Below are 17,475 nucleotides of genomic sequence, written 5' to 3'. Positions count from 1 at the left end.
TTAAAGAAACGAAAACTTATGTCTGCACAGAGACATGTATGTGTACATCATAGCATTTATTTGTAATAACCAAAACCTAGAAACTAACATCCTCCAGTGGATGAATGGACGGGTTTCATTCATGGATTGTGGCACTTCCTCATCATGCCATATCACTCAGGCATAAAAGGAATGCATTGCTGATTGACACAGGTATTGTGCTAAGCAGAGAAGGCCAGTCTCTAATGGGGGCACACTGTTTGATTCTATTGCTCTGACATTCTCCAAAGGACAAAAGTGTAGCAATAGGCAGCAGCTCTGTGGTTTACAGGGGTTCAGGTTGGGGGAAGGAAGGTAACTATAAAAAGGCAGCAATAACAAGGAGTTTTTTGGAGGTGATGGGACCTTCCTTATATCCTGATTGTTGTAGTAATTACATAATCTACACAGCAACAAACCTATAGGGCTATAGATAACAAACAAACAAAAAAAGGCCTGGCCAAGCTGTGAGATCTGATTAGGTCTCTGGTTTAGCTTTGTTCCCGTGTCAATGTCCTGGTTTTGGTCATGTGCTGCGGTTATGTAAGAGGCAGTGTAGGGTATGTGGGAACTCTCTGTTCTATCTTTGCAATTTCTACAGGAACTCTATTCTATTTCTGAAACTTTTATGTGAGTCTAAAATTGTTTCAATTGCACACACACTGAAATAGTTTATATGTGCATATACACATATATACACGTATACATATTGTATGAGGTCATTGCTAATGAATTTTAAAATTCTCTCTATAGGTTTCAAAAACTAACTAAAAAAACACTTAGATACAACTTAGATTCCTTTTAGTAAAGCAGAATATTTTAGAACAATAAGAAAATGGGGAAATTAATGATTTTTTTAAAATGGCTTATATCTGATTATCTAAAACACCCCTGTCAGTCCCTTGATATGTAGTCAGAGGTTTGCTATAATTGGATTTTGCACAGAAGCAACCTTTGGTTTAGAAAATATTCTATTTATTTATTTATTTATTTATTTATTTATTTATTTGACAGACAGAGATCACAAGTAGGCAGAGAGGCAGGCAGAGAGGGGCAGGGAAGCAGGCTCCCTGCTGAGCAGAAAGCCTGATGCGGGGCTCGATCCCAGGACCCTGGGATCATGACCTGAGCCAAAGGCAGGGGCTTTGACCCACTGAGCCACCCAGGTGCCCCTGTTTAGAAAATATTCTAATTCTTACAAACTAGGGAGCCCACGTGGGCCAACAGGTACTTCCAGATATATGTGGTTGTGGTCCATGGGCCCTCAGTGAGCGGAGACCAAGCAGGTGGCTTCTGTAACCATGTAAACACCAGATTCTCCCTGATCCCATGTTTCAGGAAGTTGTATTGTAGGGTTGGAAGATGTGAATTCATGGGTCTTACAGCATATAGGGGCTTGTGACTGACCAGTGCCTGAAACTCTGAGGGGACAGAAGAGATGTTGAACAAGCCAGGTGGGGGATCCACCTTCTACACATTCTGGAGCAAGACGGGCATGCCTCTCTCTCAAGCAAAAGAGGTTTCTGGCACCCTGGGGTGGAGAACAAGGCTGGACAAGTTAGGGGGAGCAGAGATGATGACCCATGATCTCTTAAAAGAAGGGGTGCTGTGTTGTTCACCTGCACCCCTCCCATAGCATCTAGAATAATCTCTTACTAGAGACATGTAGACTATTTGCTGGGTAGATGGATCGTTTGGATGGATGATACCTCATTACCCCAAGCTTTCCCATAAGCTTAGGAGGACTCACATTCTGCCAGGCTCCTCTTGTTCCTAGCCAGTCCTTCCTCACCCTCCACAGCCTGAAATTTCATTAACTGTTTTTCTCTGAGCTCCTAAGTTTGGGATTCCCCAGTAAATAGCCTCACTGTGGGCACTAATGAGCCATCCTCTGCCAGATTCCCCCAGGCTCCTTTTGCTCCCTTGGCCCCTAGCAGTGGCACTCAGTGGCCCTGTCCTGTGAAATGATACCTCTGACTTTGCATGATGTCTGTGCTTTATTTTGGAAGCCCCATTGGCCTTGTTTAGTTCAGCCAGACATCTCTGAGGTGTTTGATGTGCTATGCTCCTGTGGGCAGGTGTGTGACACCAAAACACCACTAAGTAGCTTCTCTGAGGAAGCATGAAAAGGACAAGTTTGATAGAATACCAAATTTCAATGGAAAATGAATTATTCGTGCTTCATGAAAAAAGTGAATTCAACATTTTTTCCATTTTTTTCCCATAATGCTCGCAGTGTTTCCATTAAAGCACAACTGAAAAAAGAAAACAATGTATGCAATCCTCAAAGGAAAAAAAAGGAAAAAAAATCAATTTAAAGTATGTTTTCTCCTTCTAAAATGGCATGGGTAGGGAATATATTTTTTTTTACTTTTTATTTTTGAAATAATTTTAGGAATACAGGAAAGTTTCAAGACCAGTATAAGAACTTCTGTATGTTTGTCACCCTGTTTTCTTCAGTCTCAATAGTTCCCCATACTTCCTTCATCATTCTCTCTATCCATATACAGGTGACTTTTGAACAACACAAAGGGTAGGGTACTGACCCCGCATCATCACAAATTTACATACAGTTTTTGACTCCCCCAAAATGAAACAACAAATAGCCTGCTATTGACCAGAAGCCTCAAGATAACATAAACTACAAAAAAACCCAGCAACTATTAACACATTTTGTGTGTTGTATGCATTATATACTGTATTCTTATAATAAATTAAGCTAGACAAAACCTTATTAAGAAAACCATAAGATAAAATACATTTACAGTACTGTATTTATTGAAAAAAATCCACATATTTGACCCACTCAGGTTTTGGAGGGTTTTTATTGTGTGTGTGTGTGTGTGTGTGTGTGTAATTTAAATTCAATTAGCCAACATATAGCACATCATTTGTTTCTGATGTAGTGTTCAATAATTCATCAGTTACATATAATACCCAGTGCTCATCACAGCACATGCTCTCCTTAATGCCCACCACCCAGTTACCCCATCCCCCCACCCACATCCCCTCCAGCAGCCCTCAGTTTGTTTCCTATAGTTAATAGTCTCTCGTGGTTTTTCTCCCTGTCTGATGACTCTCCCTTCAGTTTTCCCTCCCTTCCCCTATGATCCTCTGGGCTGTTTCTTATATTCCATGTATAAGTGAAACCATATGTAAATTGTCTTTCTCTGATTGACCTACTTCACTCAGTATAATCCCCTCCAGTTCCATTCATGTTGATGTAAATGGTTAAGTATTCATCCTTTCTGATGGCTGAATAATATTACATTGCATATATATATATATATATATATATATATATATATATATATTACATCTTCTTTACCCATTAATGTGTCAATGGACATCTCAGCTATTTCCACAATTTGGATCTTTGGCTCCACACTGTTTTTGACTCCTGCATTTTGGGCAAGACCACCACAGAAGCGAGCCTGGCATAGGGCATCAAGAGGCACATGGTGTCAGTGTGACCCATTATTTTGTCACCTGTTGACAATGGTGCTGGCCAATGTTCTCACTGGCCAAGAGATAGTGTTTCTTTACAGTCAATCAGTATCTTGTAGGGTGGTACTATGAGACTATGGGGACATCCTATATCTCACTAGTTATTCTACTGGTTTCAGCATTCTCTGTATTACAGAATGAATTATGGGATTACCTGTTATGGGAGAATGCTAAAACCAGTAGAATAACTAGTGAGATATAGGATGTCCCCATAGTTTCCTCATTTAGAATTGTTTTCCTCATTTAGAATTTTATTTCAGGCTGGGTCATTGATTCTTTTTTTATTCAATGGGTTACTCTTCCATTTATTACAGTATTTATTTTGTGTTTATTATGATGCTTACTTTTTTATATTCTTGACAGTCCTTTCAATTCGGCTTCTGTGTCCTTTTGATATAACTCATCATTCCTTAATCATCTGCATCATCATTTTCTAGTACAACAAGCTCTTTTAGATGTATCTTTTATTTTGGCAACCCCAGCTATGAAATCAGCCATTCCCCCAAAGAACCCTGGCTGTTTTTATTGGAGAACGGTATTTAGAAACCAACATCTGAGTGTTAAGTCTGCTCACTGCCCCTGGGAAGAGGATTGCTGTTTCCAGGCACTCTTAGCAGACTGAGCTGGGAAATACTCACGTACATATAATACATAAATTTATCTATATAACTGTGTGTTATAGGTTGATGGAAATAGATACTCTCAGTTTCAGTCCAGTCAGCTCACAGTGGTGCCTTTCATGCTGTTTTAAGCTTCACTGCATTCCATGGTGTGGATGTCTCACAGTTTATGTGAGCATTCTCCTTTGAATGAGCGTTTCAGTCATTTCCAGTAGTTTACAATTGCATATAATGCTATAGCAAATAACTTCAAGCACATGTGTTTTCATATGACTGGAGGTGAACCTTCAGGATACATTCCTAGAAGTGAGATTACAGGTCCAAAATAAACACAAGTTTAATTGTGTTATATCGACAAATATGCTTCATAAGGTTATACCAATTTGCATCCTAATCAGCCTGTTTCCCCACAGCCTAACTCATAATAAACTTGATTGTACTTTTTAATTTCTGACAACTCAATAGGTGAAAAATGGTTTCTTGGTGTAGTTTTCCTCATTCTTTCTGAGAGTGAGGTTGAGCATAATTCCACCTGGACTAGGGGGAGGCAGGACAAATGCCCAGGTCATAAAACTCAGGTGGTACCCCATCTCAGATGCTGGCCGTGCGCATGAGGGCCTCTGAGAGTGAGGAGCACCACAGTGGCAATGACGCTGGGCTAAGAGTTCAGTCCTAGTTCCCCTCTTTACCTTAAAACCGGTTCAAATCCATATTTCTACAACTATTTGGACTTTCCTTCTGAAAACAGTGAGGAACTTGGTGGATGATGTTTTGCATTCCTCAGACAAATGTAATGTAGATGTAGATGATAAACAAGCATCATCACCTTATGCAATGATGTACACAGTTTTTCTGTGGAGAAAAATCATACATGCAAAGAGCACAGATTAGAAGCAGGGATGCCCCTTTAGAAACTGGGTCGGCATTTAATGATAACTAGACATGTTAGGACTGGGTAAACCAACCCTCTGGGTTAGCCATAAAACATTAGCTTCCTGTTTATTTCCTGATACTGAATAAGCTCTAGTTTTCTCAAGCTGTGGAAAATGGCCAGTACTCTGCATGGTCTGGCTGTGAGCACCTCTTTGCTCCCACTTCACACCATTTTCTCTCTCGCTGTCTAGAGCCTTGTCTGTGTACAGTGCTCCTGACCCAAGGCCTTTGCACATGTTGCCCCCAGGTCCTTCACAAGCAAGGGGCCTTCAGATGGGAATCTAAATTTCTTCACAAAATCTGAAGTCTAGTGTACAACTCAGTTATATCCACACTATGGATAAAACACAAAAATGTGACGGTGAAAAAGTATTCTAATTACCAACACACAGTGATTGCTTGCTGTGTCCAGATCAGTTTTACCTCATTCGTGGGGTGTTATTTTATATCATGTCTTACACACATGATGCATATTGTGCTTTGTGCTTATTTATTTGGCAGGAATGAGATTTATCATCCCGGATTCCCACATTCCTTGTGGGCTCCCATCTCCTCACCCCTCCCAGGTGTTGGTTGGGTGTGGTAGTCTTGCTCCATCTAGCATTGCTCTGATTCAAATTCTAGGGTGTCTACGAACATCCTCAGTTTCTCCACAGGCTCTGTAACAGGTGTTCTCCATAGCCCCTCAGGAGAAGAGGACCAAGAAGCCCCCTGGCCTGGCCTCTGCCTAGCTGAGGACTTTCTCTGAGGACCTGAGGGATCATCTGCAAAGTGTTGGAGAACCTCTGCCCCCAGGAGCAACCTCCACCTACTAATCACAAGGAGATGGTTCCTCCTGATGGGCTGACTTGGGGAATGATCTAACTCTGGCCCTCTGAGGTCCCAACAGGACCAGGCTCTAGGTCATACAGGTGCCTGCCTCAGTGACACGCCATTTATCAGCTGTGTTCCCAGGCAGGTCCCACTTCTCCTTCCTGCCAGTATCTCCTGTCATCATCTCCCAGGAAAATAATGCACCCCAGTCTTTTGCTCAAAATCTGCTTCTAAGTGGAGCCACACTATGATCTGTCTCAAGCAAGCATTTGCTATAAGTTGATTCCCAGAGCCCCTGAGCACTCCAGACTGCAAGAAGACCTGACCTGAGGGGGCAGGGAATGTAGAGATTTGGTCCTCCTACTCTACCCAATGGATCAAATACCCATATCTTGATAGAAAACCGGCTTTAAATTAATGCAAGCATATTGAATCGCCCTGTAGAGTGATCATGTCTTAACCAGCATACCCTAATTTCTTTTTTTTTTTTTAAAGATTTTATTTATTTTATTTGACAGAGAGAGAGATCACAAGTAGGCAGAGAGGCAGGCAGAGACAGAGGGGGAAGCAGGCTCCCTGCTGAGCAGAGGGCCCGATGTGGGGCTAGATCCCAGGACACTGAGATCATGAGCCGAAGGCAGCGGCTTTAATCCACTGAGCCACCTAGGCGCCCCACAGCATACCCTAATTTCGAACAAACCAGGAGCAATGCCCAGACATAAATCTTAATGAACCTTGCTTCATTTAACTCCTATTTCCAGAACGTTACAGATGTTAAGGCATCAACTGTCCTTAGATGATAATTAGACACTTCCCAGACAAGAGATGAGTTTGCACTTTATCCAGGACAAGTAACAATCAGCAGAAGAAGATTCCTTTTTGACAATAACTCTGTGTGAAAGAATGTCTGTGTCCCCAGAGTACTGCAGACTTGGCCCAGGAAATTGTGTTTGTGTGTCCCGTCTCATCTGTCACCTTTGCTGAGTTGGCTGTCTGAAAGTAATGAATACTGTATGCAGCCTGGCCTAGACTCTCCCTGGAGTCACCCTCTGGATACCAGACACCTGCCCTTAAAGGCTGAAACTTTTTTTTTTTTTTAAGATTTTATTTATTTATTTGACAGAGAGAGAGATCACAAGTAAGCAGAGAGGCGGGCAGAGAGAGAGAGGAGGAAGAGGCTCCCCACTAAGCAGAGAGCCCGATGTGGGTCTCGATCCCAGGACCCTGAGATCATGACCTGAGCCAAAGGCAGAGGCTTTAACCCACTGAACCACCCAGGCGCCCCAAGGCTGAAACTTTTTAAAAGGAATTAAATTCTCAGATAAATCAAATCTATTGACCATGGGAATATAGCCTTCATGGGACTATAGTAGGAGCTGAAACCTGAAGCCCCACCACAAAGGAGAAAACAAACTTAGAAGAAATAGAACAAAGAACATGGCTCTTAGAGGTGACCCAGAAATGGGTGTCTGTTTAGTTTCCACTGTATCACATTTGCACACAGTGATGGTCTGTTCCTCAGTCTCCTTGCAAATAGTCTCCTTACATTACTTATGGTCAATCCTCTGTAACCCTGGAATCAAAGTTGGAGCTTCCCAAAGAGACAGGAAAGGTGGGAGGTGAGTGCTGAGGGGTGGCTGACCCTGCATTGTGTGTGCCTGTTTAAACAGAGGTATCCTGGACTGTGGGTCATGGGAACTGAGTCTCATTCATCCTGGAACATGGACGACAATGGGTCAGTATGGGATATCCCTTCTTTTTTTTTTTTTTTAAGATTTTATTTATTTATTTGTCACAGAGAGAGATCACAAGTAGGCAGAGAGTCAGGCAGAGAGAGAGAGAGAGAGAGAAGCAGGCTCCCTGCTGAGCAAAGAGCCTGATGCAGGGCTTGATCCCAGGACACTGAGATCATGACCTGAGCCGAAGGCAGCGGCTTAATCCACTGAGCCACCCAGGTGCCCCTGGGATATCCCTTCTGAGTTAACTATGTTTTTCCCCTGTCTTCAGAAAAATTTCATATTTCTATGCTCTTAATCAGATTATCATCTTCTAAAAATAACTCCCTCCTCAAGGAATATAAAATCATTAAGGGAATATTGTGCCAGAAACTACCGGGCGGCAGGGGGGATAGTTTACTTCTGAGTGATGCATAAATTCCCTCATTTTCAGTCTTTTCCTTCCTCCCTTCCTTCCTTCTTTCCTTCCGTCCTTCCTTCCTTCCTTCCTTCCTTCTTTCCTTCCTTCCTTCAGTTGAGAGCTATTTGTTTTATAAACATTTACTTGGGAACCCAACATGAATATAAGAAGAGGTGGAGTTGTTTAGGTGCAGGTAATTTGGGGTCTGAGGACTGTCTTTCAGGAGGCCCCTGGCCCGCTGCATGAAATGTAGAATGGAGGCACCCCCCAATTAAGTGAAAAACAATGCAGCATATGCAATGACATGCACACTGTGATGTTCCATCCTGAAAAGAAAAGCATTGATTGTCATTACTGAAGCAATCAACTCCCCCTAGTCATTGAGGAGTTGATTAACAAAAAAAAACAAAAAAAGAAGTTGAATTCCCAGATTTTAGGAATTAAAATAGCATGTGAAGTACATGTGATACTTTACTAACACTGCACATAGTTTCACCTTCCAAAGATGAGCCAGGACATGAGCTTTGGAGCAATGTCTGTTGAATGTTGCTGGGGAAAATCTGGTCACACCTGCTTTGGGCTGTCACCAGGCAGGGCAGTAAGGAGCTGCTCTGTGAAGCATGTGGTCTGAATATTTCATACTTGAAAGAGACTGGGGCAAGGCCAAAGTTCTGCCTTCATAATATGCTTTGCTCCTTGTCTGGGCTGTTTCCCAAATTCTGAATTCACAAATTCCTTGGCCCTTGCTGAGCACCAGGAAGGGATGACAGACATGACAGACATGATCCTTTCTGGAATGGTCTCTACCCTGCTGCTCTCCCTCAGCAGCACCCCAGGCCTGTACCCACCCTCACCTACCATCTCTTCTCCTCCCTTACACTCCCTCTCCTACACAGGCTTCCTTAGGGAGCCCAGAAGCAGTGGGGCTCTTTCTATTGCTTTGCTCCATCCTCCACTGAGCTATTCAAATGAAACAATACAGTCAGCAAACAAGTGCTTCATTGGAGAAGTGTCTGTTCATGTCTTCTGCCCATTTTTTTTACATGATTATCTGTTTTTTGGGTGTTGAGTTTGAGAAGTTCTTTATAGATCCTGGATATTAGAATTGCAAAGATTAACAAGGAAGGACACAGCAAACATTGGAGAGGATGTAGAGAAAGGGGAACCCTCTTACATAGTTGGTGGGAAGGCAAGTTGGTGCGACCACTTCAGAAAACAGTGTAGAGATTCCTCAAAGTTTAAAAATAGAGCTACCCTATGACCCAGGAATTGCACTACTGGATATTTACACCAAAGATACAGATGTAGTGAAAAGAAAGGTCATATGTACCCCAGTGTTCATAGCAGCAATGTCCACAATAGCCAAAGTGTTGAAAGAGCTAGATGCCCTTCAACAGACAAATGGATAAAGAAGATGTGGTCCATATACACAATGGAATAATACTCAGCCATCAGAAAGGATGACTACCCAACTTTTGTATCAACATGGATGGGACTGGAAGAGATTATGCTGTGTTAAATAATTCAAGAAGAAAAAGTAAATTATCACATTGTTTCACTTACTTGTGCAACATAAGGAATAGTATGCAGGACATTAGAAAGAAAGGAAAATTGAGTTAGGGGAAATCAGAGGCGGGGGATGAACCATGAGAGTCTGTGGACTCTGGGAAACAAACCGAAGGTTTTAGAATGGAGGGAGGTGGGGGGATGTGTTGCCTTGGTGATGGGTATTAAGGAGGGCAAGTATTGCATGGAGCATTGGGTGTTGTATATAAACAATGAATCTTGGAACATTGCATCAAAAACTAATGATGCATTTTATGGTAACTAACATAACACACACACACACACACACACACACACACACACACACGAAGGAAAACAAACCAACAGACAAGCACTTCCAAGAAGTGCCTGAAGAAGCAGTCTTACATGTTAAAGCAGAAAACTTTGTTGGTTTATTCTTGCCCCCACTGCACCGATGTAGCAAATAACTTCTGTTTATAAGATAATTACTACCTAGTAGGAGAAATTAAATTATATGCCCAAAATAATTAGTGAATAATTTAATGTGGACAGGGGATCTCACATTCCATGCCAGCTGTAAGACCACAGAACACTGGGTCTGACTCTGGCAGGCACACAGAGGTTGGGGGAATGGAATCCCCCTACCTGCATGCTTGTGCTGCCTTCTCCTCTGTTCTGCTAGTCAGCTTCCCTAAGCAGGACAGCCCTGAACCTGACCAAGTCATCATTCTCCTCCACCCTCCCTGTGGTCTCCCCTAAATGAATGATTAGGATGTGTATCCTGGACTGCAAAGGGAAGGCACTGAAAGGGGAAAAGGAGAGGAGCCAAGGTGGGAAGCAGTGCTGGAGGCAGTATATTCATGGGCACCAATAGCCCAAATGGAGCGAATCCCCTGGTTATTCCAGTGCTCTCTAATCAAATCCTGGGAGATTTTTTGCTTCAGTGTTGGCTACGTGCACATGTGAATACTTTCACTCAAAACACGTGCTTTGGGGGCACACAATGTGCCTGGCACTGCTCTGAACACTCAGGATGCAGCTGTGAGCAAAACATGCAAAACTTTCTACCCTCCTCATGCTTCAAGGAAGAGAGTACAACAGTAAAGAAGCCAATGCCACCTGTGGTGCAAAGGCGACACACCAGGCAGGGAAAGGTATAGTAATGGCAGTCTTATAGAGTATCTGGGGAAGCTATAATGAGAAATGGCATTTAAGTAAAACCCCAGATGAAGTGAGGAAGTCGGTCATGTGTGTCTCTGTGTCTCTGGGGTAGAGAGTTCCAGGTTGAGGGAGCATCAAGTGCAAAAGCCCTAAGTCAGGTACTCACTGAGCATATTGCAGGAATAGCACAGAGTTCCCTGTGGGTGAAAGACAGTGAGGTCAGAGTTAATAGGAGTCAGATCTTACAAGATAGTGCTGTCCAATAGAACTTTCTGAGCTGTTGCAAATGGTCTACACTGCCAGCTATAGGTGTTAACCACCTGTGGCAGCTGAGCATGTGGCATGTGGTGGTTTGGCTGAGGAACTAATCATTAGTTGTATTTGATTTAGGTAATCTCAGTTTCAGTAGTTCCATGTGACTATGGCTGCCATGCTAGTCAGCCCAGATGTGTGCTGTTGGCTGCTTGGAGGCCTCTGGTCTTGACCCTCAGTGAGACAAGCACAAGGGGCCAGGGATGAGGTCAGGTCTGACCCATGTCTCAGCGAGCAAGCTCAGGTGTTGTGTTCAGTTCTGACCCTGCTCTGCCAGCTGCTCTTTGGGCACTGGGCCCCCCACGTTATGCGATTTCTCTATACCAAATCTCAGAGAAACCATATTCTACAGGATTCCATATGAAGAGGAAGGAGTGGCAGAAGCCCCTGCACCTATGAGCAGGTCTACACCTTTATAATTGTCATTGTCGAATGACCTTGCTTGTAGAAAAATGCTAAAGCCCAGACATGCAGAAAGAAAAAAATCACCAATGTCTTCACCATCCAGAATCATCTAATTTCTAACATTCTACTCTAATTTTTCATTTGAGTTTTTATAAACATCTTTCTAGGGCAACAAGTAAACATTTATATCATCGTTTTCCATGAATCTATAGAATTCTATGTAGAATTCTTCTGGGATTTTGCTGTTTTTAAATAGTGCTGTTAAGAACACTCTTGAACAAATACCCCTCCATTCCTAGAGAGTGACCCTCTGTGGGGAGCCCTGCATTTGAGCCACCCATCTTCTGTCCCGCCCTGCTCTGTGTGCTCCCACTCTTTCCTTGGTGTTACACAGAACAGCGTGCCAGATGAGCAAGCAGAATTTGGGGGGAATGGGAGGGCAATGCAAGGCCCAGAGGGGGTCAACAGGGGGACTTTATGTGAGGTCTTGAGTGACTCCAAATGACACACCAGAGCCCAGCTTTGCACCTCAAAAATGGCATCCTCACAGTCCAGGCTCAGTAGCCAAGTGAATTGGGATGTGTGAAATACAGAACATCATGCCTGGCATTATGACGATTTTATTAAAATATCCTAAGGAAGAAAACCCCAAGGGGACAAGAGCTGTTGCCCTGGGTGGAGGTATTAGAACTGGGCAGAGAATGGGCCCATTGTATGAGGTGCTGGTGGACCAGCAGGCAGAGCCAAGGGACTCAACATCCCCTTCCTCTGCTGGTGCCCGCTCAGTGCTGGCTGCTGCAGAGGAGGCTCCCGCAGGAACTGTAAGCCCCCTTGGAATGCTCTCAGTCTTATTTGCAATTCTCTAATCTGATGACCCATGAAGAGGACTTTTAGGAACAGCTGCTGTGTGTGATGAATTTCTTGGTGCTGGTGGTTGTGTGTGTGTTTCCCTATTTGGCTTATTGGTATCCATGCAGCCTCGCCCAGGCTGGCCTTCTCTTATCTCCTCTTCTCCCTGTTTGTGGCACAATGCCCACGGCCACTTATACCCACAGAACAGCCGCCGATGGAAGACAGAACATAAAATGAACCGGGCTGTTTCTGTCTGCCCTGTAATTTGCCTGAAGTTTTAAAATCTATTTTAATCAAAATTGGCTAATTATTTTGGTACCATGTAGCCACAACTTTGCAATTTACAGAGTGTGTTTCCCTTATGCTTCTAAATAAAAATCTGTGAAGATTTGGGGGGAGTGCCCTGAAATCTAATTCTTTGCTCCAGGGGCTGGAGGTGTAATTCTAAGCAGATTCCAAAAACAGAAGTTGGATCTCAGTGTACCTATGTGGTCTGTGGCAACAGTTCACATGGCACCTGCCTAGGGAAGCTCTCACTGTCTACTACTCTCCCTGGCCACCCTATTGCCGCCATGAAACAGACCAGTCCAGACCAGTCATTGGAATCCCTGTCATGGGCAGGGCAGAGAAGACACCTCACCTTTGGGCAAGATGCACCTGAGCCAAAATGGGGTTTGCTTTCAGCAGGGGTTGCTGTCCAGCACAGCTTACAACACAGTTTTACAGCACAGTTCTAGAAGGAGTGGCCACTGATTGGTCAGTTCTGGGATTTGGCAAGACATTTAGCTCTCAGAGCCCAGTGTTGTCCTTCATAAATAGAAATAACAATAAAAATAGTAACTACACCTATTTCCAGAGTTGCTGTGAGACTCCATCCAGTGCAGGTATATAAAACTCTTAGTAAACTGAAACAAACAAACAGCCCTACAAAAGCTAAGAAACAAAAATACCCATATACAGAGTTGTTGGCCATGTGCAAGCACTTCCACCTGTAGCATCCTGTTGGGTTGGTGTAAAGCTCATTAGCTCCATGTCTGTGTCCAATGCTAGGAGAAGTGGCTGCTCTTTTATACCTGATCCTCCACCCCTCCCAGGGCCTCTGGTCACCGTGCCCCCTGCCCTGGGACTGTCACTACAGGTGCCTCCCTTCCCAGAGCTCGCCAGCTCCTCGTGCAGGGGACCCTTTGCATTGCGGCTAAGCCACCCAATGGTGCTGACACTCTCCTGTTTCCAGAGTGAGAGTCTGGAGGCCAGGAGAGCCTTGACATGTGGAAGCTTTTCTGGAGACACACAGCCACGAAGACACTCAGGCTCAGCCTAGAATACTGCACCCCTCCATTCAGATCAAAGATGTTGGCTTCCCAGCAGGCTGACACATGCACATCTCTCCCTGGCCAGCCCTTCAGCCCCAGGTCTCACCTGTGAATTGTCCATTCCAGGGGTGGCTCAGTGCCATTTCAGATAGTCATAAGGACCATGATTCTCATTTCCCTTCATTATTTGAGAGACCTTATGGAAAGCAGTGCTACAGAGTGAAAAGCATAGAAATTTCACAGACTGGGCTCTGTCTTGGGGAACCCCTGTGGTCCAGACTCTGGAGTGGCTGGCACCCCAGGGGCCAGTGTCTTCCTAGGGTAGAGAACCTGCTTGGTAGGAAGGAGCCAGCTCCCTGTGGCAAGGGATCCCTCCCAGTCTCTGACCCATGGTGGAAGGGGGGCGGTGTGCATATGTGCAAGTGTGTGATGGGTGGATGGGGGCTGTGTAGACAGTGCATAGCCCATTTCAAGCACTGGGCCCCTGGAGAGGGTCCTTGTTTGTGATTTGAATGAGACCAACAGAATGTGCCTGTTCTCCCTCAACAACACAGAAACAGAATACTAACGGGAAGTTCCCATTAATTCCCTGCAGCCCTGTGGCTGTCTGCACACTGACAGGAGGCTCTGAATGGTAGTGTTATGTGCATTAAGTTAACCCAAATAAGGAGGGGGCCCATGGCCCCCTGGGGACTTTGTCTGTCTGTCTGTGCACCGGAATGTCAGGGGCAGCACACAGTGGCACTGCTGGGGTGGTTGTGGCAGTGATGGCATCCACATAGCACAAGGCTCACTCACACTCAGTGTCCACCTGGGTTTTTGGGGCCTCAGGTCAGTGCCTGCTCTGAAGCCACCTGAGGCAGTGACCAGGTTGTCTGCAGTGTGCACCGAGTGCCTTTGCCCTCCCTACAGCCAGAGGCTGTGTGTTTAACCACCTCTGGCGCTGGCAAAGGGAGTGAGGAAGCTAATGACCCTCTCAGGAAGAGATGCTCTGGGTTTTTTTTAGGAAACAAAATCTGGAGTAAAATGTGATTCTGTCTTTGTATAAAATAAGCACGGAGATACGCTGGCCCAGGTTTTTGGATGAACCAGCATAAGTGTGCCATGTTTTAATGAGGAGAAAAGATTCATGATGGGGACCCAACAAATGGAACAACCCATGAGGCTGAAAGCATCCTGTAGGCGCAGCATCTAGAGGTGGGGGTGGGGGGGGGACACAAGCTGTCTAGCATCCTGGAGCTAGGGAGCCTTCCGCAGGGAGGTTTGATCCATGGCTCCCATACGTGGTGCGTGCTGGAGTCTTCTGAGCTGCTTTTTATAAATCTCTGTGCCAGTCTCTGACCCCTGCACCAGACTCCCTAGGAGGTTCTGCCAGGCCTGGGAATGAGCCCATGGGCTTGCCAAGTGGCCTCAACACAGAGCTGCTTTCTCACGAAGCAGCCATCAGCTCCTCTGGAAGGAACATGGACACCCAGGGTTGACACTAGGCCCAGCAATTTCCTAACTCAGATCAGAGTCTGAGGAAATGGAGGGGGTTCAGGGAGTGTCCCCTTGCCCCACACCACCCCTGCCTAGCCCTGTAAACCAGTTTGAAGTCTTAGAATAAAGAAAGGAGTCCACACGCTGGTGAGTGTGCCTTCTGAATGTGCCCATCCCATCCTCGCATAGGTTAAACTTCTGTCCCCACCCTGTGTCCCTGGATCCCAAAGATCTGTGAAATAATGGACTTCTAAGGATTTGGTCTTCTATGGAACCCAAGAGCCAAGTACTTGGGATTTTTCTTCTCCTGTTCTTGATATCCTTAACTGGGGCCTTCCTTTCTTCCTTTCTCGGAGAAGGAATTTTCCTTCCCATCACTGCATGGTAACATCAGTGACCATCCCAGTTTTGACAACTACATTTGGGGCATTGTAGAGTGACTACATTGTTAATGATCTCTTCTTTTGCTCATCCCTGCCGATTTCTCTCTTGCAGAGTGACTACTCGAGTGACACAGAGAGCGAGGACAACTTCCTCATGATGCCCCCAAGGGACCACTTGGGCCTCAGCGTCTTCTCCATGCTCTGCTGCTTCTGGCCTTTAGGCATCGCGGCCTTCTACTTGTCCCATGAGGTAAGCCTCTCTCCATCGGCCCCACATGCAGCACAGTGAGGCCACTGAGGAGGAGATCCTGAGAAGACTGTGCAGCTCAGGTTTTCCCACGTGGCCTGCATTGTATGGAGGACAGGCCCAGAAGAGAGAGATCAGGAGGCCTCACCTCAGCATGCTGGGACTGCTTCATGGCCACCAGGACAAGGCAGGCTGTCCTCAGGAAGGGGGATTCCTGGCAAAAGCAGGCTGGGATGTGGGATGGACTCAGCCCTGGGAGACACCCTAGACTTGCCGGGAAAGCAAGTGGGGCATGGGGGTGGATCTCTCTGCAGTCAGTCTCATTCATATAAATTAGGTTCTAGTTTCCAGCAGTCCATGTGTGCCCCTCCCTAGATGAAGTTTTGCTGGAAGACATAGCCCATCAGATGGTGAATCTTGCCCTCCTTCCTTCAGCATGAGGGCTTCTGGGGGTCGGTACCCAGGCCTTTGTCATGCAAAGCATCCTTCTTGTTGTGCCTTCATGGAAGCCAGGCTTTGGAAGATGTTCTCTAGCAAATGAAGAATACTCGCACAGAAACAGTCTCTCTCCCCCTGTTTGTTAGTCTGCCAGCCAGAGAGTGTGTCAGCATCCCCACACCCACACCATCATCCCAGCCAGACCATAGGAAGGTGGCTCTCTGAATCAGTGGGGTGAGCGCAGAGCCCACAATCACGTGTGTTCTTGGGGCATGCCGAACATCCCTCAGCAGTCAGTGCTCCCTTTCCTGCTTCTAGGGTTCTGGGACTCTGGCAGGTCTTGGGTTGGAAATATTTATTTCTCCTGGCTTGAAAACAGGTCTCCTGGCTGAGTCCAACAGTGACCTCTCACTGCTTTTTGCAGGGTTCTGTGCTGACCTCGTTTTGTTTGGTGAGAGGAGAGTCCTTTGATACATTTTCCTTTTTCTCTTCCTTCCTTTTGTGACATCACGGAGGACCAGGGAAGAGCAGTGAACACCCCTGAGAACAGATGCCTCTTAGCAGGGACTCTGGAGAGACCCTTCCAGGAAGGAATGAAGCAGGCCCACCTCCCAGCCCTGCTCTGTGGTCCAGATTCTACAAGCTATTGGGGGGGGGCGAGATGGAGGATGGGACAGTCCTGCATTGCTGAGGTTGTGTTGAGCGGTTGTTCCTTATCCAGCTTGGTCTGGGGGGGTCTGTCTGACCTTCACTTTTGTGAGTTTATCCTACAAATGCCAAAAACACCCCTCTCTGGGGAATTAGGCATGGGCCAGGGAGCAAGACTCCAGGTCTGGCAGAGGCCTGGGTAGCTGTGTGGGGGGAGTCAGACCTGGGTATACCTCGTCCCCAAGAAAGGGACATGGGCACTACTACATGGGCGAGGATAGGAACACACAGTGGGACTGGGAGACATGTACACAGATGCCCTCAGTGTGCAGAACATGCTCTGAAGAAGATCCCCAAGGCCCAGAGCCTGTCTTCTCCTGTGTAAACTGCACCCAGAACATGCGTGAGCATGCTGCAAAGAGGCCAGGGTAGTCTCACTATTAGAAAAGGAAGGACAGGAGTATGGGACATAGAGAACCAGCTTCTCCCATATCACAGGGAATTCAGGCTTTTCCCATGAGAGCTATGTGTGATATCAGCCTTCTCCCATGAATCCCAGTCCCGCCAACTGTAGTGGTAAGGTGGGGCAGGTCACTCTTAGCCTCCTGGGTCAACCCAGCTAAGAAAGCCCTTTACCTACCTTGTCTGGGGTTGTTGGGAAGTACCATTGACATCAGAGCTAT

The 17,475-nt window shown here is 45.6% G+C and overlaps 1 protein-coding gene across 3 annotated transcripts in view; it reads left to right on the top strand.

The window, feature by feature from the left end:
* The window catches only part of SYNDIG1 (synapse differentiation inducing 1), a 179,350-nt gene that overhangs the window by 100,203 nt on the left and 61,672 nt on the right, over window positions 1–17,475 (top strand). For all 3 annotated transcript variants that reach the window (XM_082744373.1, XM_082744375.1, XM_082744374.1), the window contains exon 3: window positions 15,572–15,709. In XM_082744373.1, coding sequence (XP_082600499.1) covers window positions 15,572–15,709 — 138 coding nt within the window. The remainder of the gene's footprint in view (window positions 1–15,571; window positions 15,710–17,475) is intronic.

This window comes from Mustela nivalis (genome assembly GCF_964662115.1).
Source record: "Mustela nivalis genome assembly, chromosome: 8".
Classification (NCBI taxonomy): domain Eukaryota; kingdom Metazoa; phylum Chordata; class Mammalia; order Carnivora; family Mustelidae; genus Mustela; species Mustela nivalis.
This window is presented reverse-complemented; position numbering and strand designations above follow the sequence as displayed.